Consider the following 25,377-nt stretch of genomic DNA (forward strand, 5'->3'; position numbering starts at 1 on the left):
ATACACTGTTCTATAAAAAATACTTCAGTCTGTTGCTGATGTGAGTTTTGTATTGTGATATATTGATAAACACCAAACTACATTAATAAAAATAAACCTATCTACAGAAGTCTGAAACTTACCTTACATCTTTATGAACACTCAATACAAATGCTCAAATAAATGAAAAGTGAAAATCCATCCTTCTCATAATAAATGGTATGCAAATAGTGACATTGGTAAACAATCTGAAGTGCTAGTCTGGGTTTCCGAGGCTAGGCTAGTCATGACGTCAGTGGTTTTCAAATCTATTGGCCTAAACCGGCCCAAACTACAAACTGAGTATTTTTTAACTAAATGCCATTATGAGAAATAGTGGTAATATGTGTATTGAATTAATATAGTTAAATAAATGACATAGGGGAGAGGGTATCGAGACCCACCCATGTTCCCTAGCCTATAGTGGTCTGGCCCAGACCTCATATGAAATCTACTGACTATAAGAAATATTAAAGTCAAGTGTGTTCCTTTTCTCTAATGGAATAAGCCTTGTTGTGGGCGTTGTGTTTTATCCTGATGTACTGTATGTGTGGAAGTGCTTGATGTGCCCTTTCCTTTTATCAAATAATCACATTAATTCATTTATCATTTATTAATGTATTTTAGGGTGTTTCATTACTGTATTTGTGGGGGTTTCATTACTGTATTTCTGGGCACCTCACAAAAGAGTATCCAACAGGCACACCAGCACATATTTAATAAATAACATACATAAAATTCATAATACACTACATTACATCATTTACATTGATACATAATCTACAACTGCAGAATAATTTATCACGATTCACGACCAAGCACACTTTTCTTTTGTTTTAAAACCTATAACCAGTACCAGAAGGTACTGTAACTGTAGGTAGGAGTTTATGTTTTAACTGAGCATACGTGCTCGTGCAGTCCAGAAGGTAGGAGTTGTGTCTGAATTCTGAAAACCTGATGCCTGATTTCATTATACTTGGCTGCGCGCCGCCAGTGTCGCGCGCCGAAAATAGCCCGATCTACAAGCTCACAGCGCGTCACTGTTGCGACGCGTTTTGAGCTTGTAGATCGGGCTATTTTCTGGCTCGTGCTCGTGGAGCGAAATCCTCCTCGCGCTGACTCAAGCTGTGTGGCTGGCTGCTGCTGAGCACTGAGCAGCATGAGTAAGGCTGGGACCGAGGCTAGGTGCTGATTATCTGACTGTCACACACCACCAACCAACACAGCCAACATGGCGGACTGGGGTAAGAAAACTAAAGTTAAGAACGCATTTTCCACTTATTTCCCGTACTGTCGAAGGTTTATTTCGAGACCTGTACATGGATGAACACGTCCCGTAAGGTTACGGGTAAATTACTCCGCGTAGACTTTTGATTGTCCCCCAATTTGTATGTTTTTTTTGTTTATGTTATAGACGCTGAGAGCTTCGAAGAACCAGACCTACCGACACCGATAAAAAAGGCGGTAGTGGCGGATAAATGGGAAGGAGAGGACGAAGAGGAAGATGTCAAGGTAAAGTTCGGCAGCGGCTCGACTGTCACCGACGTGTCCCGGTTGTGAGAACGACGGTGGAGACCATTATTTTGTCGGGCACGATACATTGAGCTGTTTAAGGCTGTTTCGCTAGCTTATTCATGCTAGCTCCGGCCGGTCGGTGTCCATTCCATGCCACCACCATGTCTGACAGCTTGCGCTAGCGTTGAGGGCTATACTTTCATATAATCTCAATGTACTGTGTGTTAGTTCGTCGCGCGACTCTTTCACCCGACAGAAATTACGTGTTCGAAAAGACCCCCTTTTTTTGGTCGAGCGAAACGGGTCGTGACGAAGTATAAACAATAATAAAACTGTGGTATGAAGCTAAGTCAACGTGCTGCTATCTCGTCACGCCAACTCATGTGGCTCATCCATGAATCGGACAGCTGCTAGTGCTACCACAGTCGTGCTAACGTGCTGCTAATTAGCATAGCAGCTGTTTGACTATATGGCCTAAAACGTTTAATTTATGCCTTTTGTGTCACTTGACGAGTGTGGATTAAACTTGACTCCCATTTGCTTCGCTTGTTTACTATTTATTTGTAAGCGGCAATCAATGACAATGGCTGTTGGCTAACTGGCTATACTTGCTGCCGGGCCACTACTGTTGTTACGTGAACTTGAACGTGTTTGCCGTTATATACTGGCGTTATGTAATGTTGTCAGTAATAGCCTACCTAACATCACGCCAATACAACAACTTGTCTACATTATATTATGAAATTACTCGTCCCTCAAATTTCTGAACGTGGAAACTCAACGTGAGGCAGGCGTTATTAGCTTGCTAACAAGCATAGCCACATGAATATGAAATCATGATTTGGTGATGACTCAACTCAGCTGGGTGATCGCCCTGTATGACGAAATAATTTCTTGTTATTTCCTCTTCATAGTTTTCATAGAAACTTGATTATTCTCCCAGCTACAGTCTAGAATCTTCAGGTAATTCTACTATGGAAACGACTGGCCAGACCACTTCAATTGTCCATAGTGTCTGTTCATTGAATAAGGTGTACACTACACAAACGTTTCTGTAAATGTCACCAGTGCAAAACACTGGGCTATGATGTTGACATATTCCAACTCCTAGATTGTTCATTTTATTTCTAGTCTATTTCTATTCCATGTTTATTGTGTATATGTATATGTATATGTATATGTATATGTATATATATATATATATATATATATATATAAATATGTGTATATGTTGTGTTAAATAGTGATTTGTAGAGTTAGTACTATAGTTAGCTGATAGTACTATTATCAATTGCCTCCCTCCCTGAATTTCCCTACAGGACAACTGGGATGATGAGGAAGAGGAGGCGAAAAAAGCGGAGGCAAAAAAAGCAGGTGTGAAGGTTTTTGTATTACATTGCAGCATTTTTTTCATTTACATTTAATTTGTAATTGCAATTCAAGTTTGCAAGTCAACTCAAAATTATTGTTTTCAGAGACAAAGGTGTCTGAAAAGAAAAAGCTGATGGAAAAAATTAAAGAGAGAGAAAAAAAGTTAAAGAAACAAGAAGAAGAAGAAAAGAAGATGAAAGTAAGTGTTTTTCCTGTTCATCTGTCTGTTTTTCATAATTTAAAGATTGGAGCTCAGATTATCATACCCATAATAATATTATTCTCACTTTGAATCTTCTCCTAAAGCATGAAGAGCTTTCGGCTGAAGATCAACTAGAAGAAAAGTTCAGGGTGAAGAAGTTACAGGAGGAAGCCGACCTGAAACTAGCAGAAGAAGCTTTTGGTAAGATGAATAGATTTTTCTAGCTGACTCCGCTGAAATTATCAACCCTGTCTCACCCAAACACGGTGAAATAACACAGATTGGCAATTCCGTATATACACTACTAGAAAACCCCCAAACCCATACATATTACACTGAACCCTCCCCATAGGCCACAGCGGAGGGGCGCCGTCTCAAGCAAACATGAGCCCCGAGAGCCACCACCGAGCGAGCTAAAGCGAACGAGTTGCCGTGGTGAACATTGCGACGTTCGATTGAGCCGACTCAGCCCCAGCCGAGTTATAACCCAATAGCGCAGTATCGTAAATCATGTCAACCCGATCTCACCCAAACATGGTGAAATAACACAGATTGGCATTTCCGTTCATACATTACTAGTGAAAGCCACACCTCCGTCGCTGTCAAATTATATAATAAGCAGAAGTGGCAACACTGCCAACCAGCGTGGCTTTCTGCAATTTGCATGGTGGAAAATAATGTCGGCAGACTGGTTTTGTGCAGATAAAAAAAAATGCTAGTTTGTTGCATCTGGCAGTTTTAAGTAGTCTTTGACTAGTCTGAACAAGTTTGTTTGGTCTGAAGTCACTTGAAAAATCTGTACGATTTTGGGGTTTTCTTGTAGTATATGTACGGAATTACCAATCCGTCTTATTTCACCTTGTTTGGGTGAGATCGGGCTGGGAATTATACTTTCTATTATTGCAAAGGTCCTGCACAGCAAAATGAGAAAATCCCAAGTACTGAAAGTAGTAATACTTTTATATAACTATACAGATTGAAAATGCCAACATGTTTCGACCTGACCGGTCTTCTTAATTAGTTACTGTGCACTTTTGAGACGAGCTACTGAAAACATTTATTATAGGCAGGGCATTTATACCGTATTTTAATTATTGAATTAACCGTTAATTCACTGTGCACATACAGCTGAAGAGGATTGTATCATCTGTTTCCATAAATCCTCCACAGGTTTGTGGATATTCCGGCTAATGTGTAGGAGTGACTGTATGTGCCCTTTGGCCATAATGGACATGGCAAGCGTCTTAAGTGAAAACTGCTTCTCAGACCAGAGATTGAAATGGGGTGCATTTTGCATCCCAAAACGCAGTTTATAGTTAAGGGACACAATAAAACAACGACCTCTGCATCAATGGGATGCACTACTGTACAGTTTTTTATTCTAGTTTATTTTGCTAGCTTTAGTTATTATAATAATTTCTTCTGTTTTCTACATGATTTATAACCATATAAAATGAAATGGGATTTAAATGCTGCAATTTGTAAAAATGGCAAAATATGACTCATGTCGTTAGAGTGGGACTCAAAATGTCCCTGGGACTCATCTAAAAGACCATCCCTGCATCCCGTCATGATTACATTGAAAACTGAAGTTGCCCGAACGGCCAAGGCTCCAAGAACAGTCAGAAATTGTAGGTGTAAATAAGAGTTTTATTAATGGATTTTGATCAAGCCTACATCAAGGCTGCACAATTTGTTGTTTCCATTAATATATTGCTTTCATATAATTATTATAATGCTGAATTATTTAATTGAATCTAAATAATAATGTCAAGGTACATTCTGACCATCTGTAGTTGACATTAATATCAAACTAGAATGGTTAATAGTTGTTTTTAAGAACTCAGATGATTTCCCCAGTATTCAGTCTCATCACCTGGTATGCAGTGTTATCGGTGTTACACCGTTTGTGGGCGCACACAGAGTATGTTACTTGCACACCGAAAATAAAACTAAGTTATGGCGCCGTGCCTCCTCCTCTCTTTTAAACAGTTAAATAAATCCAGTGGTCAGCACCTGTTTCTGAGTCATTGCCAGGTATATTGAGTAAGACAACAATATTAATGCAGGATGCCCGGCACACAATATATTAAAGTAATTAATTTGGGATATTCTGTGTTGACATCCATTTAGTTATTATTGGGAAATTCCCCACACCGTGACAATGCTATCACCTGGTAGTGGTAGATCAAAAACAGGTGGTTGGCCATCCATGGCCTACAATTTTGACTCTTAATGACTATCATTTCTTTACTTGGTAGAGACAAGGTGCCATTGCAGTGTATAGTTGATGATCGATTCATGTTAAAAATAAAAGAAACGGCAAATCAATTACGCTAACATTCTGAAGCAGTTTGTAGGTAAAGAAAGGCAAGGCAGTGGGTGATTTACTGTAGTTCTTTGAGGCACTAAATTGTTTGCTTTGCACTGTACTTATGTGACTATACTATTTAATATTTACATTGTCATTTGTTGATTAGGGTTCATGCTATTTACTAATTTCACACTTGTAACTCGCTCTGAGCTTCTGCTAAATGCCTAAATTGACATGGCAGCTTCTGCTAAATGCCTAAATTGATATGGCGATCTTTATAAATACAGGTCATAAATACCACTAAACAAGAACAATATTGGTGTAACAGAGATGCACTGGAAAAATATTATTTATATGCAAAGATTATAAACTAAAATGCAACTTTTTTCAGGAGTTTCTGATTTTGTACCAACGCCAGGTGGTACAAAATCACCAACGGCAGGTACGATGCCAGTGCAGCTGCATGTTTGGATGTTGTGATTTGGTCTTGGGATTTGAATCACTGCTTTTACTATAACTTGCTGGCTTCTGCTAAAATGCCAATTCTAACCAAGGCCCTTGATTTGAATTATTGGCTTATTACTTTATAACGAATACTCTATTAACTCTATTAGTTAGAAAAATAGACTATCTGAAGTTTGAAAAATGGTATTCGGGGCACAAATCACAATGTGCAGTTCAGTGAAATCGCACTATACATGGATGGTAGCATCCTTGCATTGACTAACTGGCTGCTTGTGGGTTTGTCGACTAATGTGGTGATGGTCTATGTAAGTACTTAAATCCTTAACGTAAACAATGTTGGTGTAAATAAGAGATTCATTGGACATTATTCTAATTCATGACTGGATGTTATTCTGTTTCATCACATCATGAAAGTAGCAATATGAGATGATTTGGTTTGTGTGGTTAGTATTTATTGAGAGGATACCCCTTGAGATGCAGCATCTCATTTTAGATGCCCAAGTAAAACATTACATACAATAAAATACACAATTTGTAAAATTATATTGGTGCACTTTTGTGCAGACAAACGCTTAAAGGTTTTGGTCCTGGTTGACGTGATACTTAACATGATGTTTTTGGAGAACATTTGCGAAACAGTTATTTTCTGTATTTACTATATGTTTGGGCTAAAATTGATAATTTTCCTTTTTCTGTTGTCAGGTATCAGCAGCACTACAAACAGTGTCACTGTCACAGGAATTGATGCCATGTGTCCATCTTCCAAAGATGATTTCACAGAATTTGAAAAAATGCTAAGAGAGAAGATAACCCAATTTGAAAAGTCTGTGCATTATTCAAATTTCTTGGACTCAATGTTTCGGGAGCTCTCTATTTCATGTAAGTTCAACATCATATGATCACTGCAGATACACTGCTGGTTATTAATGTTTTGTATATTATCACCTTAATCTGTGGCAGACTTCATGTACGTACAATTGTCTTTTTTTCTTTCTCAGTGGAAATAGAGGATTTGAAGAAAATCAGTAATTCTCTGGCAGCGCTACTTATTGAAAAACAAAAAATAGATAAAGTAAGTGACTTTCTATTTTCCCTAGCCCCTGTAGTTAGTATGTATATTCAGTAGAGGGTGCTGTCTACCTACCTATCTCCCTCCATAGCTGTGCATGTGCCAGAAACCCCCCAGTTTCCAACATCTTGTTAATATTGTGAAATAGACTGGTCTCAAGTGTTTATGAGATCAAAGATACTATAACCTGTCTTATAGTATGTGAGTTTCTCAACTTATAGTATGTGAGTTTCTCAACTTATGTTAAGTGACCAGCAGCACATCATTATCGAACCAGTTGCTCTATTATGAGTTTTCATTATTAACCCAACCCTGTGGCTTCTCTTGTGTGGTTAACCAGATATTGCATCTAAATTATTTTCTTAGCCAAATTGAGCCCATGAGCAGATGATTGTAAAACTAAGCACTTTATTTTCCACAGCAAAACAAAGCAGGAAAAAAGAAAGCCGGCAAGAAAGCAGTCATTGCAGGTGGTGGTTCGAAAGCAAAGATGAGGGACGACCTTGAGTATGACCTTGGTGGCTACGCTCAAGACTATGAGGACTTCATGTGACATCGGCTCTTACTCCACTGCCCCTTTCCCCTCCAATCCTAGAAATGCAGCTGTACCTTCTCATGCTGTCCAGTGCCATCCTGGAAAACCTGAACTATGTGTTGCCCCCTACATTATGCTTCAATGACCAGAGGAACTATACCAGGAGCATCCAGTCTCACCAACTCTTTATGTTCATACATATGGAATGGCCTTTTTCTCTGTTTTATTCAGCCTCCAACTAACTCTGAAAAGTTAGACGACATTACACTCTTACACCAGTTACTATTTGTTGGGTAATGCAGCTTCAATGAAGAATGTTTTAACTGCTGTTGTCTGTGTTTTGTAGGACTCATTTTTGATGAAATGAAATGTTGCTCCTGTCAAAATGACAGACTAAGTATTGCAGTTACAAGTGTAGTGACATAGAAACAAATGAGGTTCTATGCAAATTTCTTTTTCCGGAATGTCTGTAAATATTATAGGTATCTAACTTTACCTGTGAATTCTTACAGGAAAGTATATAGTATCTATAACTGTAGTGGCCATATACAGAAGGTTTTACATACATATTCCGTTACACTTGGAAGGTTGCAATGTTGAAGCATTAAACCTAAAAGTACATTTGAGTGGTAGTTTAAATTTGACACGGCATACACATTCACTAAAGGGATAGACATCTAATACACATAACTTGTATTATTCACAGCCATTTGTCTGGATACATCTCTGGAATATCCTTGACAATTTGAAGCAAAGGTTGCTTATAGGTATTTTTTTGTGCATGAGACATAATTTACTAATTTGATTTCTACTAATGCAGACAAAGTATGGATCAGGAAAGTTGATTGACTTGCTTCAACTGGTCTCCTAATCATTGCTTCTGCAGGCTTGTATCAAGTGTGATGAGGAGCGGGGGCTCGGGCTTCAGCCCACAATGTCTTCTTTTGAACTACAGTTAGTAGGAAGGGGCGTATTTCTCCTCTTTTCTAATAATTGACCAGTTTAAATGTTAAAAGGACAATTGGATTATTTACATTGGAAGATACCAGCATCTGCAATGTTTTATATGCATCTCCAGTAATTTAATAAATCTCTGGTTGAAAGGGCCAAATATGATGTTCTTATTACTGGTAACGGGGATAAGAATGTGCCATTTGTCGTATGGTATATTTTGTCATGGTAGAAAGTTTTAGGCAGACAGTAGCTAGTTCTGAAATAACATTTAATTTGCCCAGAAGACATGAAATGGACAATGGGCTGCTAATTAAACTTGACTAGTTTTATTTGTTTTGTTTTCATTTAATGGGTTAGACACAACTCAGTGGTTACAAACTTTAATGATATGTAATAAATACTCTATTTACAATTTCAAGTAAATATATCACAGTACAGATGAAGATGTATACTGTAACCCGAACAAAATACCCTCTTGATCCCTGGGAAAGTAGTTGTAAGTACCTTTTTCAATTATAAAATATTTCAGAATGATATCCACCTAAATTGGTAACTTTTATTACTACGTTAATATAAGAAATCCACATGAACACAATACTGACTGTTGAGACGGTTTCTAGTATAGAGCCCTAAACTATGGTATTTTCCTTCCTAGCTTGCTGTCTGTGTACGTTTTCCCATAGAATTCCTAGTGCTGCGTCTACGACTGTTGCGGAGTGTGTTGCCTGCTCTCTGTCGGCGGCGATTTTGCCTGCTGTCTCCTCTGACCACGCTTGTCACTGATTGTTGTCCAGGGGAATTCTGCAAGGCCTGAAACACACTTTGACGTGTCACCTCCTTGTCACCGCACGTGAAGGTCAGGGCTATGCCTTCATTAGTCTTCATGACACGGGACGTACCATCGGAGGTGCCATCAAAGCATCGTCCAAGAGCAATCTCTTTGGCTGTACGAGGATCCTGGTCGGTCACAGTGTAGATACCATAGTTGTGACCCAGAGGGTCAAGGGGGGCCAGCATCGTGAACTCATTGGTGTCATTATTGACCGCTAAAGGCAGGTGGTTGACCAGGTACTCCTGAAGCATGGAATTGACACTGTCACGCTTACAGCTTCCCTGTGGCATCACTTTCACCAGGGTGCGATCTACACGCTCCTGATCGTACAGCATTCCGCTGCACTTGAACTCCAGGCACACTGCTGACACAGTGTTGTGGTCCAAGTCACGGATGCTGCGAATGTCACGGAGGCCATACAGCTGGCCCACTGTCCTGGGGTGGGTGCCGCCCATATTGCGAGACCGTACGTTGAGCTCGTGGGGGCTGTTGAGTTTCACTTTGACGTAGCAGGCACGGTATTCCATAGGCTTGGGCCACCAGCTCAGATAGTCCTCTGTCCAGCTCATAGGGTCATCTTCATTGAATGGTACGGTATTGTAGTCATAGCGGTCTCCCTCCACCCTGGCGAAGCGAAAGTGTGCTGCGCTGAACGGAGCCTCCTCACATTCTTTCATATTCTCAAAAGAGTACACAGGTCCATTGCCTTCCTCGGCTGTGTTGGGGGTTGGCTTTGCCAAGTTGATGCTAAATGCTGTCTTCTTCACCCTTGCGTCGTCATGGTCAGTCCGCCTGTAGTTCAGCTTTCTCAAGTATGGCTGAGGTACTCCAATGAGGTTAGGATTGAGTTTTGGGGAAGATGTAACTGCCTCTAGTTCTTCTCCACCGAGATTTGCCATGACATAAGCAGAGTAAGCGTCGGCTTTCTGTTCATCACAGAAAGCAGGAAGACATGCTCCATTGGGGCCAGTGATAACACTATCAAAGCGTCCCCAGGCACGTGGGTTAGATGAGTAACCAGCAGTGGGTTCCATGTTAATAAGGCTGACAACAACTCCCTCCACCTGCTCACTGGGCGTGAAGCGCTCACTGCGGAAGGCCCTCACCTTGACGTAACACCTTCGGTTCTCTGGGACATCCAGGTTAAATAGACGTCTCTCTCTGATCTCCATGTTACCTATAAGAAAGGTTCTCTCCTCTCGTTTCCCTCTTCTTTTCTTCTCCATCTGCATACTTCCCTCCTCCTCCCACAGGCCAGTGTCAGGGTTAAGGGACCATAGTTTCATGCTGTTGAGGTGCTCTGGCATCTTCACCTGGTCAGAATCCAGAAATACTTTCACTGAACCTGCATTCAGTGGCTCACCAGCGTCGGCATCGCTGAAGTCCACAGAGAACATCCCATAGGTTCTCAGTGGAAGGGTGTCACCTTCTTCTCCCACAAAGTTTAGATCACTTTGGGCCGCTGCGGCTGTGGACACATCTCTGGGGTCTAGAAAAGTGACACTGGAATTAACCTGACCCATGAAAACCTCTCCGTTCTGTTTGTAGAATGAGTTTGGAGGAATCTGGATTTGGACCATAGATTCCTGGCCCTCCACCTCCCCTAGCTCCAGAAAGTTGGTTTCTGTGGAGAGGATAGTCACTGGAGATTTCTTCCTTAGGAGCTTGATCTCATGGTAGACGGCGCCCCCTCTGGTGTTAAATGGGAGCACCTTTGTGGTGTTGACAAATTTCTGCATGTTGTCCACAAAGGTCAACACTAGCCTCTCTGTATCAGGGGGGACCTGGATGGAGAAGGTACCTTTGTATCCGGTGCGGCTGACTCTGACTCCATTCATGTAGATATGTCCAAACCTCATGGGCTCCCCAGTATCTGCAGCAATGGCTCTGCCACGAACAATGGCCTTGGTGTCTACACATTTCTGACAGCTACACTCCGTAACCACCATGGTGGGCAGTTGGTATCCCTGACAGGTTAGCTGCCTCTTCTCCATCTTTGCCACTCCACAGCAATACTTTACACTGTCCTTACATCTGATCCCATTGTCCAGCTGTCCCACACATTTGTGCGTAGGGCACTTGCCTACGTCATAGTATAACGAGTTAGTGCTGTTTTGATAGCAGTCATGAGGAAGACGGATGAGGTGGGACTCAGGGCTTGGATTACAAGAAGGCTCGTCTTTACCTGTGTGTGAGAGAGAGAGAGGCAGAAATCAAAACCGTTACACATGCCTATTCTCAACTCATTCACATTTTAGGGTCTTAAATAGGTTTCACCTTAAATTTGTTACTAGTTAACCAAATATCAAATATTATGTTATGTATAATCTTTCTTTTCCAGGTTCACATCCGTTTATTCCTATAATGTTTTTGTGTTCTATTATTATGTGATGTGCCACTTTTTCGGAGGAGCAGACCTAGGACAGTTAGAGTGGCTGGTTTGGTCTTGATGGCTCCAGCTGGACCACTGGCTCTGCAGTAGTACTCTCCAGCCTGATCAGCATGCAGGTCTTTAAGAACCAACATGCTATCAGGGTGTGACTCCAGGAGACTGTTGTTATGGAACCTGTTGGGTAAGGAATGATGGAGTTTGTATAGAATGTATTGTCATTATAATGGATGATGTTTTGTGGGCTAGGTATGTCTGATGTGATTTGTTTTACCATTGATACTGATCTGGCTGGGGTGTTCCTGCCACTTTGCAGCAGAAGGCAGCAGTTTGTCCCTCTCTTCTGACTTTGTTCTCAGGGTTTTTCAACACATGAGGTTTCTCTAAGGGATCACAGCATCATTTCACAAAAGCAAAATATACACATTATAAAATGCTTGGGCTGGGAATAAAATGATCCTTTACTAAATACATTTTAAATTTCTATCCACATTTAAGTGCTGTTTTTCTCCATTCAAATGCTTTGTCCTAAGATACAAATGAAATGATGCATTTGATTATTTTAAAAGACAAACTAGGAATACTGTATTCGAGACAGTACCTGCTCTTTCCAGCTGGACACTGAGCACAGAGGTGCGTTCAGAGCTGTGGGGCACAAGCACTGTGTGTGGGGCATGGCCTTGGAGGCTGACCATCAGAGTGGTGTTACCATCAGGGCAAATGCCAGGGATGCGGAAGTGTCCGTTGTGGTCAGTGAGAGTAAGGAGTTTACCGGTGCGGAGGATGGCTGCTCCTGCAGCTATGAGCCCTCCAGAACTACGGACTGAGCCCAACAGCGTGTGTTCTTGACACATACAGGCATCACATTCAGCATTCACCTTTCCTTTCACACACCGCAGAGAGCAATCTAAAAGGCAACAAAAATAAATACACCGTCATAAAACATGACAGGTTATGTTATGTATTTTTGTGTGGGATAACTATTCCCATAAGGAATAATAATCGTTCTTGAACATTAGCAAACTCTAGATTAGATGAAAATCTAAAGTTGGTTTACCTGTCCCCGGGCAGTCAGGTCCATTGCATGCTTTCCCCTCAACTTTATTGCCAATGCAAGGCAGAGACTGGGATTGGCAGCTTCTGGAGCGTACCTGGACACCCACCTGTCCACACAGAGCTGGGCATGAGCTCCAGTCTGACCAGGGTCCCCAGGTCCCCTGACTAGTCAGACTGTTATCTAAAGGAAAATAAAGCATTACACTCATAATGGTTCTAATGTCAGTGATGTCAGTTTGAATTCAAGGAAATAATTATGTGATATCAGCATTTTCATAGTTTCATACTGATATTGTCCCTTACTCCCCTATGTTTGAAATACTACAGATTCATTTCTTGAATCTTGCTTTATTAAACCAAACTTTACAGTAGGACCATGAAGAGACCAACCTTTGGGACAGAGGAATCGGACTGCATAATTGGAACAATTGCGTCCAGGACCCTGCTCATCATTTAGGCACCAGAAGCCCACGCTGGGGTCAGCGTGGACCTTCTCCCCAGTGTTACGGGCAGGTATCCAGTCAGTGGTTCTAGCTTCCAGAGCTCGTGGAGCATTACAGACCCGGGCGCGGTAATAAAAGCGTATGGCCTCTAGTTGCTCATAGTCTCCACGGCCTCCAGGGTGATCAACATTGAACCATGTTGTCCACTCATAGTTATCTGGAAACAGATGATAGAAATAGTTAAAAAATAAAAACCTTCAAAAGTAATTTTCATTGCCTTTGTCTTAGTTATAATGGTGCATGTTTTGCATGTGACAGAAGTCACAGTGAACCAAGGGAAGGCAATCTTATGGTTTGCTGGAAGGTGAAAGTTACCCTCAGAATGGTATACAGCGGGGCCTGATAAACTGTCTTTTCTCCATGTTCCTATAAGACACACAAACCTTATTGGTTAACCCATATATGTTCATTCATTCAAGGGATGATTTAACAACCGTGAACATTGTAAATTGTATTTCCCTGAAATTATTATACCGGTAATTACAATGCATTATCATTGGGACATCATGAACTATGAGTGTTATTTTACTCTATATGCTCTAAATGTTTTAGTCACATGGAATGGACGTCCACCAACTACAGTACATCCTCACATGCTGATCCACTGCCATGTATACTTTGGAAATACACACTGCTAACAGAGACGTTCTTCTGACAGTGAAAAACGGAAAACGTCAATGGCCTTGTATGTTAATCATAATTATAGTATGATTATTTGTTCACTTTTAAAGTTTGGAACGTTTCTTTGTACTGTCAGTCAGCGTCTATAGGTTGATGTTGACAATTTCACAATGAATGTGTGTTCATGCTGACAAACTGTTGTCCTCACATCACTCCCAATTCAAATATTGGGCTGGTACTCTATTTGTCAGGACAACTGAGAGTGTCTGTTGGTTGATTGTTGCAATTTTCTGCCTTCAGATGGAATTTCTTCCCTCAACGTCAACAAAGGACACTTGAACAGAGATACTGTAGTTACTCATTGTCCAAGTGTTACCACCAAAATCAGGGTCCTGCCTCCATTGTTTCTAAATGTTTCCAGGTAACTTATATAAAATACTCAATAATACATGTTTTGTATTGTGTTTGTATAAGACAAATGCGAGACAGTGGTGTGACTGGAGAGATTTTATTGCCAGTGAGCAGGAAAACATGAATCCTGGTATGCAGGCCTGTCACAATTATTTCATAATCACCTGATCGCAATTATTTGAGATAATCACAATCAATTTGCATAATTGTCATAATATCTCTAATTGTTTAGAAGTTGAAATATTCATACATACCGTACATACATTTTTTAAATGCGGAAATAAGAGATCTAAAAGTCTCAATGCGATGGATGGCAAACTAGAATTTCCACTATTTAAAAAAGGAATCGAAAGTATAACGTTATATGTTGGTAATTTCTTGCCATATTTCTGTAATTTATTATATTCTGTGCAACTTTTCTTTATGAAGCCTACAAGTCAACATTATGTTCCAATGTTCAATGACAAAAACAATTAAATAGTATATCACAGTTCTTGCCAACCCTAGCGGTACCAACCTTGAGCTACAGCAGTAACAACAGCAGCAGAGGTGATTCCCACGACTAGAATGAGAGGCCAGGCTGACATTCTGGCACACCGCTGTTTACGACCTCTGCACTTTAACCTCTGGTGACCTCTGGAAGATGAAGGCAAAAAAAACAGATCAGTAAAAGTCATACTGAAATGAATATACACAGCACAAGATTCAATGATTTACAGTATTCCAAAACACAGCACATTTGCCTTTTGAATGTATATATGCTGTAGATCAGGGGTGCCCACACTTTTATGACTTGAGAGCTATACTTTCAAAATGACTCATGAGCTCAACAAGACCTACCCACCGGAAAAAATATTATACCATTGCTGAAAATAGTTTAAATATGTACCTGAGCTTTGGAATAGCAGAGTTTGCATTACATATAACTATAAGACAAATGCATTTGGAATAGGAAATAGAGGCGAAGAAATGGAATAGGTACTCTTTTGATCAAGTCACCATGACAGACAGATGCACAGATATCTGTAGAATTAGATATTCTTTAGGGGCATGTAATGCGATTTGCCTGCACAGGCTTAAATTGTGATCAGTAGATCGCGATCTACTTTTTGGGCATCCCTGCTGTATATGCTTTGTATCAAGGTTTCAGTGATCAATGCACTTTTTATCTGAAACAATTAAAACAAACTCTGGACCTATTGATATTCTCATTAATATACTGTAAGTATTGGTAGTCAGTCTGATCAGATGGATAGTCCAAATCTAGACCACAAACAGTCCAAGCATTCTTTCCTTGCTGTCTCATTGTGAGGCCTCAGAGCAGTTGAATGCTGTACAACAGAGATCCATGCAGTCTGCAGAGTGAAAGAACATTATGGCTGTGTGTGTGTCCACAGAACCCCACTCAGATTACAACATCTGTGTTTGCAATCACCATTTGTCAAGGGACCTCTAAAACATTTCTGCATCTACTGACCAAACACCGGACCACGCAATCCTCCACCCCACACACACACACACACACACACACACACACACACACACACACACACACACACACACACACACACACACGTCATACCCACAGACTGCTTAACTTTGAATATTAAAGAACATAATTTTGTCGTACAATGTACTCTGTACTGCAGCTAAGAGTAGATTTCATGGTTGATTATTATATGGAGTAGTAGTTAGTCTGATAGAATCATTCAACACAACACATTAGTGACACATGTGTCACTAATGGTTCATAATGAAGTGAAAATGTTACCTTGCATTCTCTAATGAACTGCCCATTTAATGTTGCCGTACTGATTGCAATTGAAAAATGTCTTGATGAATCAAGCAAATTGTGCAGGTAATCACCAATTAGATTAATCAAGTAACATTTATAGCCCTACTACTATTGATTGTTGTACATGTGAACACTGGTTAGATAAATGATACGTGATATATTTTTTCTTACCTTTTTGTTGTGTGGAGTTTTCAGGGCAAACTTGTATAAGAAATCCCCCTCTCTCTCGCTCTCTCTCCTTCTCTCACACTGCCCTCACACTCTCAGTTAATTTTTCCCTTTCTCTTATATAAACCTCCTCCTTGTCTTCTTTACTGTTGTAGAACATCCCTTTTCCCAGGCTCTAGCTTTTAGTCTGCCTCAGGAACCCTCCCTCTTTTTCTTGGAAATGTGTCACAGGATGTCAGATGGTTGCAGATGTATAATTTAGGCTTAGATCTTTCTTTACTATAGATTAAACTAGACTAGTTATCATACATTATGAAACTTAAACATGTTTTATCTGTGGTTATAACGCTGCTCTGGACAAAGATAATGATGCCAGAGTACTCTGTGTGAGCCAGAAGCGAGAAGCTTGGTATACATGTGTTGTGCACATAGAAAGAATGGCTGTGCTACTGGTGGAATCATTACTTATATTTAAAAGTAATTTTAAGCAAGGACCCGAGATTGTTTTCCTTATGTCCTGCATGTATTTCTACACAGTAGAAAAGGACAATGGACAAAAAATATATATATTATTCAAATACCGGTAACTGGAAAGTTCTCATCTCATGTGACATTTTTATTAGTTTGTATTCTTCAACAGTCTGTTAATCACAACTAAAAGTGCCCCTCGGTGCACAGGTCTCCACCAGGATAGGAGCTTTTTTTTTTTAATGTCAAGTGGCATTTCATCCACAGCCTAGTGAGAAGATGCGTGCACAGTTTCACCACAATCGGACGCTGTGTTAAAGGGACACTTTAGAACACAGATTCAGAACACTTTCCTGTGGGTCTTTATATGTGTAATATGTGGTTTTCGATATTTTAGATTTTAGCAGTGAGCCCAGTGTCTCTGATGTCATCGACACTGGGCTCACTTCCTTTCTGGACTACGCTGCCGGAGATTAGCTGTACACAGATGGACAGACACACGGACACACACAACACAATGACACACGGACGGAGTGCAAAGCATACTCTCCCCATGCCTTCGGCCTGGTGGAGACAATTAAACACACTGATTTACCCAAACCTACAGAACATCCACACACTCGTATTCAATAATGTGCATTGCACATATTATAATAATACCAAAATATCATCCCTGAGTGCCACCTAAAACCTAATACAGAAGTACTGTTTCCCACAATGTCCCTGAGCATGCGTGTGTGCTGCTAGACAGCTAGAGAGTGTGAGTGATAGAGAGAGGAAATAACGACAAAAAACGGATAAAGGCAGGCAGACATGAAAGGAGGGAGACAGCGGATGGGATGTGGAGAATGTTTTAGAACTTCAGTCATGTCGTTTAGAGCACTCAGAGACCATTGTTTTTCCACATAATTTTCATTAGCTTCTTAATCTTACCTCATCAAGTGAATTACAAGGTAAGGCACATGCCAAGGAGGTTGTAAAAGTGGACCTTAAACCTCATCCATTCAGACAACAAACCAGAACAAGGGACGGACCAGGACAATGTGGCTACATAATGTTATCAGGATAGCACCTGTTGTAACCAGATGTAACACTAATGTAACTCAGGCTATAATAGTAATATCACGCTTGTGTCAAAGTGAAGGGTGCATTTTATCACGATGAACATGTACAGTATGATGATGAAGTCACGTGACGTAATTTGCCATTGACTTGGCCTGAAAGTTTGTAAGGAAAGAATTGTGTCATAAAAATTGGCCACGTCATGGGCGGAACACACAAAGCCAGGCTTTCTAGGACATATAACACCAAATTTGGGCAAAGTTTCAGACCAATCCAGGCCCCATTATGTTCCAATTAATGTTGAATATTTCAAAAAGTATAAAACGTATGTGTACGCTCCAGAGACTCATCGCCTTCCGTACGAGACAGGATATTTGGCCTTACAAACAAGATATTCTCAGCGATGTCTGACATCGTTGTGCAGTTGTGCTAGAAGTTTCGTCATCCCGTCATGGTTTGACTCTTCCCCTGTCTGCATTTCCACGTCAGCCACTCCCACTCTCCATTCCCTCTCAGTCATTGTCACACACCTGTTTCCACCCCCTCTTCAACCCTTCAGTGCCATGCCCATTCCACACCTGTGAACACTCCTGCAATTACCCTGCTCCCTATAAGACTGGACTCATTCCACAAACATCATACTTCCTTGTTCCCTGTGTTGTACCTGAGGTCCTGGTTCTCTGTTTTTGCTATTCTGAAAGGCTGCATTTTTGGACTACTGTTTATTGCATTTCGAAAGGTTTGCATGTTTTAAACTTTCGGTTTACTGCTTTGTGCTTTGAAGAACTTTAGCATTTTTGGCATTTCCTGATTTCTGCATGCAGCTACTAGGCTACTCATTCATTTTGTTTGTAGCTTGACTGCATTTAGCTTTAATAAATCATTTAATTTGAACATACCTGCTCTCTGTCCTGCATTTGGGTCCTACCCCCCCTTGGCTCACCGTGACATGTAAAGCTGTGATGAGTTGACCAACCTTTTCATGGTCTGCAAAAGCTAAGAAGGACATCATTCTGGCAATGTTTCTCAGCTGGAAGAAGTACTATAGAGAATGTTTTCTTCTGCACAGGCCGTCAGCAAACAGGTTTGTTGCCTGCTAAATCGTTATTATGCTGTTAGAATCAGAAAGTAATTTAGGCATTCCCAATACAATATCACAGGGAGTTCCTTCCAAGCAAGGCTTAGGAATTCATGTGCTTGCTGTATCTTTTCTGAAATAGTGCTCTGGTAATTTATTCAACATAAAAGCAGAAAAAAACTGGCAGATTAAATACAGGAGCTCAAGTTACTGCATTATCTGGAAACCATATGTTAAAGATCTTTTATAAGAACTGATGCTTGTGTGAGTTTGTTCAAGATGTTTGGTACCATAACACCAAGCGATCATCTCTTAATGACTCAACAATGAAGTCAGACTGAGGTAGTGGTTAAGGATGTGAGAAGAACAGTCAGACAACATAGAAAACACAATGTTTGGTCTCTGGGCAACAGACTGAATCATTGCCAATGGTCTGTCACACTATAGCTGGATTCCAGACAGGTGAACTAAGTTTAACAAAAGACACCAGACAAGACTGCTTACTTACATTAGTCTCCCAAATTATGCTTCTCACACGATTCTAATTGGTCTATTATTTGTTTTTACAATCTTCCTAAACATATTTGTTTCCCATCAACTATTTTAGTTCTTTGGGTTGATTGTCATTCATTTCCATGCATGCAGTTAGGTAATTACCGGTAGATGATCATTAGGAAAATGGGTAAATCTCCAGGGTTTGTTTTCCAAATTTATATTTAGCCTGGCATAATCTTCAACCTTTATTGTCTGTAATTGTGTTCTCTGTCTACTCTACACTACAGCTATGTTAAATGTGCTGCCTGGACTTTCTTGAAAAACACACTTATATTAGTGTGTTATCTCATGTGTTATATATAATTGTTATAATGGTTAAATAAATGCTAATGGAACTTTCCTTAGATACTGTATACACTGTAGATAAAGTTGCACTGTACTACAGATGATCTTGTATGAAAACTTTTTAATGGGGCAGGGCGTTTCCATTATTATTATTATCATTAATAATAATAATAATAATAACTAGAACTGCACTCTGTCGAGTGCATATACTTTCGACCGCTACAACTGTCAAATCTCAGTAATGACTACTTGTGCCTGATACGGCAGTGGTGCCAGATTACATACATGTATACATAGGAGCATTGCCTTTAATCCTCCCAACACTAAAACATATTGTCATTACATCACCATCGAAAACCAATTACACTCTGGCATTGGGTCCTTTAATCCACATCTTTTTTACGTCATCATTGAGAACTAGTTATACATATACTATGTATATGTAATTTGTAAGTTGATTAGCGGTATACTGTGGTTACTTTGCGCCGTACGCACCGTCCCAGCCGTCCCGCCAACTTTGATGCGTATGCAGCGTCCCAGCAAATTGTGCCTGATACGGCAGTGGTGCCAGATTACATACATCTGTAGCCTATAACTAGCTCTCAATGATGACGTAATAAATATGTGGATTAAAGGACCCAATGCCAGAGTGTAATTGGTTTTCGATGGTGACGTAATGACTACTACTCGTTCTTGGATATAAATAATAAAATCCACACACGCAAGTAGGCACTCGACAGAGTGCAGTTCTAGTTGTAATAGTCAAAAACAATAAAGGGGATAATTACTTGCGACCCATAAAAATGGACCCGCAACCCACAAATGGGTCCCGACCGGTTTTAAACGTAACAACCTCAAAGCTACAAACTATGAGAACTCATTCCTGCAAGGCATTACAGAATATATCTTAACATAGGCTAATTCTGTATTTTATATGCACTGAAATGTACTTGAATGTCTTTTGCATTTCTTAGTTTATTGAATTTGAATCGTGAATTGTCTTGTGCAGGAAGTACAGGGGTCTCTCTTCCTCTGAGTGATGCTGGGCCCCTAATGAAAGTAGCAGAGGTGGATCTGCATACTTTCACTGGTAGAGTCATTAAACCAACCCCCATGCAGCATGTCTTACAGTAGCTCTGTCTCTTCTCTGTCCATGAAGAACCACCCCCTTCCTCATCAATGTTTCATTCCAAGCCATAACAACAACTTCCTCCTTCAACATTCATCATTACCAAAAACTTATATAGTGGAATCTCTGTTGTCCTCAGAAGTGTCCACCGTTGGCGTCTCCAGTCATCTCCACTCTCCATACCGTATACATCTGGCCAGCTCTTTTGTGCTTTCCACACCATGCATCTTTCTTTAGCACATCCACGTAGGTATGTGTACTGTACTGTAGGTTCCCAGAACTCTGCAGCACTGATTTAATGGGTCTAACCCATCAAACAACCACGCATGCAGAATGTGAAAAGCATTCTAAACCAACTCGTATCTGCTCAGAGAAAACAAGCTCTCTATAGTGATGTATGCTTATTGGTGACCCTCAGCTGCATCTATCAATGTCAAGTATACATATAGAACAGGTTGAAAAACGAACTGCTGGCCCAGGCCGTAGCGTAACGGTCTGGGCACCGGACTGGTGATCCAGTCGCAGTGTGCCGCGGGTTCGACTCCCGGACCCGACACGGCCTTTACTGCATGTCATCCCCCCATCTCTCTCCCGTTTCCTGTCAGCCTACTGTCTGTCCCTTCAAAAATCAATAAAAAGGCGTAAGCCGCAAAAAAATATCTTAAAAAAAACAAAAAACGAACTGCTTGGTGTTCTTATTGGACAGTGAATATGGGCTGATCACATTGATGGTATTATTTGTAACCAAAATGGGAAGAGGCGTGACCATATATGGAGGTGTAATGTCACGAGGCTTGACCATATATAGAGGTGTGGGGTGACTAACTGACAGACGTTATAGATTCAGGTTTTCATAGTAAATGCGACAGAGGCTCACCATGCATGCTGTTGGTGTAAGTAAGTTATCACCTGCACAACCTCCCACCAGCTGACTGGCCAAGACCTTAGGAGTGACAGCTGAATCAGAACAATGGCTGAACGATATTATCTAATTTCTTTAAGGACAACTGCTGGTTCACAAGTTGACTGGCAGCTTAATTGAAGACGTATAGTCGTATACAGTACACTGACAGTGTTTTCACCTTTCCCTGGTCAGTCGAACACTTGGGGGAAACTGTGTCAAATGGATGGTCTAAGATGGAAACGGATAAATCAACCTGCTCAACCCATTTATGTTTCTGTGCGTGTTCAAGCACAAGGGGGAAATTGGGTGCCGCTCTCATTCTCGCCGGCCTCATCTAGGTCATTGGATGATGTAAGGTTAAATGTTATCTTGACCTGCATGCAAATAGAACATGAAGGGAGAAGGGAAGTCAGAGAAACATCTTAAAGACCCCAGAGACTTGAATTGGAGCAGATTATGTCTGTCTGCAAAATGGAGTTGGTTTGAGGAACAAAAATAGTCCATTCAAAGGAAAGTGTTACAGTTGACAAGTCAGCCTGGTGACATGTGGCGATCAGGCCTTGTTCAACAGTCTGGTGGTAGCCGGGTGGAAGCTGTTGAAAGATCTGGTGGTCTAGCTTGCCCTTGAGATAGATCTTCCTCCCTTTTGGGAGACAGATGTAGACACTTGTTTTAATACCATGCCACCATACTTCGCTGTCCAAAAGCAGTTTTTTGCTGCAATACTAGTAAAGCCAGTAAGACATAATGGCTTCTCTGCCTCATGCAGACAGTCTAAATTGTTTAGTTAACTCTGCCATACTATGTGCCTATATGAGTTGGTGCCAGCGGCTGCAGGCAGCAATTCAGATTGTACAAAAGAGCGCCAGCCCAGTCTGTTGACTGAGGAACATTTTGCCTATTTGCAACCAGGTGCTGTTGTGAGTTATTTACAGTATTTAGAAAACACAAAAACAAGCCTCATAACCAAGGTTCACTGGTGTTATAAAATATTGATAACAATAACAAAGCAGCTAGAAAACATGACGTGCATTCTACTGGCCGAAAAGTACAAAAGTGGCAGCCAGCCCTTATCTTGTGAAAATTTCTACAACATAATGCATTATAGAGAGAGACCTCTGTCTTACCGGTTGCAAATCATGTCATTACAAAGATTTGTTTTCTTTTTTTTTACAAAAAAAATACATAATGTGGATGAGAGAGAATAGGCAGAGGCAGACCAACACATATCTATCTGCCAGCACACAGATTTGAGTTGGTCGAGTCAGAAGAGCAGAACCAGAAAATGAGTAGTGAAAGCACAATTGGTGGAAAGGAGGAGGTGATGTGTTGATTGGCAGATGACAAGGTAATTGATGACTGGAAGTGACTGCAGAAAGATAGTGGTAGAGTATAGAGCTCTCGTGTATAGAGCTGCTGGTAGTACTTACAGTCTTACACACAATAATAATAATAATAATAGTAATAAACTACTAGTAGGAGAAGTAGGAGTAAGATGGAGACACAACATCCTCCAGGTGGGGACTCCTCACTGGCAGGTGCGCAACAGTGGAATTATTTGGTATAAAGTTAATTGGGAGAAAAAATGAAATTAAGTATATGTTTTAAAAAGGAATTTTAAAGAAAACTGACTTTAAAATGCCTGAACTCCTCAGGCAGTTCCTTTCAGAGTCAAGGAGCCTTGACCGCTAAGGCACGGTCACCATTTGTCTTCGGCTTCTACTCAGGACCTCAGGCTAATATATTCAAACATAGTCCATTCTGGTGAGGAGAGCTCCATCTGCTGCAGCCTTCTTTCTTTGTAAAAATCACACCCGTGTGAAGTAAGTGGTGCAACTCCGTGTGGGTGTCCCCGGGGGGTCCCTGAAACTTCCAGACCCACAGGAATGCGGCCAGGGTGCCGGCCCGGTTCCGGCGAGCCGCCCCGCGTCCGAGACGGTCGAGAAATTACAGGGTTACCGTGTGGGGGTCCCTCTATACTGTACTGTACTGTACTGTCCAATCATATACAGTTAATATGTGTGTGTGTCTTATGCTGCACAACAGTGACACAACCAACCAAACGCTATTGTCATGCTCGAATAGAACCAGCCAGGGACAGACCCAGCCAGCCAGCCACCCACAGACACACAAAGCTCTGTAATGAAGTGGTTAAATATGCTAAATATGCTGCCAGTGTTAAGATAATAAATACGGAGTGTAGGCATGTGCATTTAATGTGAACTCACAATATATCTTAGGTCTGCACTCTGCACCCTGTCCTGCTTCACCTGAATGAACAGATATAAGATAATCCTTAGTATTCTATGGTAGTGTGCAAGGTTTCAATCTTGTTTGCTTGATGATGTCATACCAGTTGGCTTCATAAATGTTCTGTAACTTCTATTAGAAAGGCTCACACATGTTCTCAAAGGAGACATGAATGAGTTTTTCTCTGTCTGGAGTTGTGGAATATATGGGAGCTCAATGCTAAAATCGTATTGAGAGATTTTGTACATTTGGGATAAAAGTTATAACCCAAGGGCAGAATCCTTACTTACGTACCTCATAACCATGGCTACAGGTCTCATGTGATTTATGTATGCATGTCATTTTATTGTTGGTAGGATATGGTTAAATTAATGTTGTCTATGTTTTGTATTTGAGTTATGTACCAGTCCTTATTTTAAGTGTGTAATCTGTGTAAATTAAAGTTGTTTTAAATAAAAAAGATGACAGATAGTGTCGAAATGTTGTACCTCTTGTAATATATTTATTTGCGCTTATATCCACCCTCAAAACCCACCTCTTCAAAATTGCCTTCCCTAGCTAACCCTTTTCACTGTCTTTTAATGTTCTTTAGCTTTTAGTGTTATTTATTTTTTATTATATATATCTTTTTCTATTAAAGTTGTTTTTAATTTGTTGTTACCTCTGTAAAGCCCCCCCATGTAAAGCGTCTTTGGGTACTCAGAAAAGCGCTATATAAGTTTGAGATATTATTATTATTATTATTATATACAGTGTGTGAACCTGTGATGTTTTTGGGATGTGCGTGTTTCTCTCTGGATTTTACTCTAATCTATCCCATTGGATGAGTGGTAGATCCAAGTCCAGCTGGTTACACTTGCCCATTATTTTCTTTTCAAAGGAAACCCTAGCTAGGATACCAATGTAATGAATACACCGGCTGCCATGGAGAGATGTTAGACTTTAATGGTAGGGTAAGTGATTTTCTTTGGTTAAAATAAGTGTTAAAAAGCTCTATATTGGGATAGTACTCGCTATAGACTAGAGTGTTTATTCAGTAACAGGAGTCTCCATGTCTCTCCAGCTTTTTATTAAACTAAACTAAAATGCATTTTCAGGTCGGGATACCAATTTTATCCAATCAGGATGGAGAACGCAGTCAGGATACAGATTAAACATATCTATCTATCTATCTATCTATCTATCTATCGATCGATCGATCGATCGATCGATCGATCGATCGATCGATCGATCGATCGATCGATCGATCGATCGATCGATCGATCTATCTATCTATCTATCTATCTATCTATCTATCTATCTATCTATCTATCTATCTATCTATCTATCTATCTATCTATCTATCTATCTATCTATCTATCTATCTATCTATCTATCTATCTATCTATCTATCTATCTATCTATCTATCTATCTATCTATCTATCTAT

General features: G+C 40.5%; 2 protein-coding genes across 4 annotated transcripts; one reads left to right on the forward strand and one right to left on the reverse strand.

Moving 5' to 3' along the window:
* Positions 1-1,111: 1,111 nt before the first annotated feature.
* On the forward strand, positions 1,112-7,816 carry eif3jb (eukaryotic translation initiation factor 3, subunit Jb). 2 transcript variants are annotated; one of them, XM_083759554.1, is made up of 9 exons: positions 1,112-1,262; positions 1,433-1,530; positions 2,853-2,907; positions 3,009-3,103; positions 3,211-3,307; positions 5,812-5,862; positions 6,588-6,764; positions 6,884-6,957; positions 7,376-7,816. In XM_083759554.1, exons 1-9 carry the CDS (start codon positions 1,250-1,252, stop codon positions 7,505-7,507), a joined length of 792 nt encoding a protein of 263 aa, XP_083615680.1. In that variant the 5' UTR covers positions 1,112-1,249; the 3' UTR covers positions 7,508-7,816. The 2 variants fall into 2 exon arrangements, with proteins under 2 accessions (XP_083615680.1, XP_083615681.1); XM_083759555.1 differs by lacking the exon at positions 5,812-5,862.
* Positions 7,817-8,807: 991 nt separating this feature from the next.
* Positions 8,808-16,363, reverse strand: cilp (cartilage intermediate layer protein, nucleotide pyrophosphohydrolase). 2 transcript variants are annotated; one of them, XM_083759552.1, is made up of 9 exons: positions 16,222-16,363; positions 14,773-14,891; positions 13,539-13,589; positions 13,111-13,380; positions 12,722-12,901; positions 12,266-12,571; positions 11,939-12,047; positions 11,693-11,841; positions 8,808-11,460 (listed from the first exon to the last, which is right to left on the reverse strand). In XM_083759552.1, the coding sequence occupies exons 2-9, from the start codon at positions 14,840-14,842 to the stop codon at positions 9,095-9,097; spliced, it is 3,501 nt and encodes a 1,166-aa protein (XP_083615678.1). In that variant the 5' UTR covers positions 14,843-14,891; positions 16,222-16,363; the 3' UTR covers positions 8,808-9,094. The 2 variants fall into 2 exon arrangements, with proteins under 2 accessions (XP_083615678.1, XP_083615679.1); XM_083759553.1 differs by lacking the exon at positions 13,539-13,589.
* Positions 16,364-25,377: the final 9,014 nt, after the last annotated feature.

The sequence above is a fragment of the Protomyctophum parallelum genome, assembly GCF_964188405.1.
Source record: "Protomyctophum parallelum genome assembly, chromosome: 2".
In the NCBI taxonomy this organism is placed as follows: Eukaryota; Metazoa; Chordata; class Actinopteri; order Myctophiformes; family Myctophidae; genus Protomyctophum; species Protomyctophum parallelum.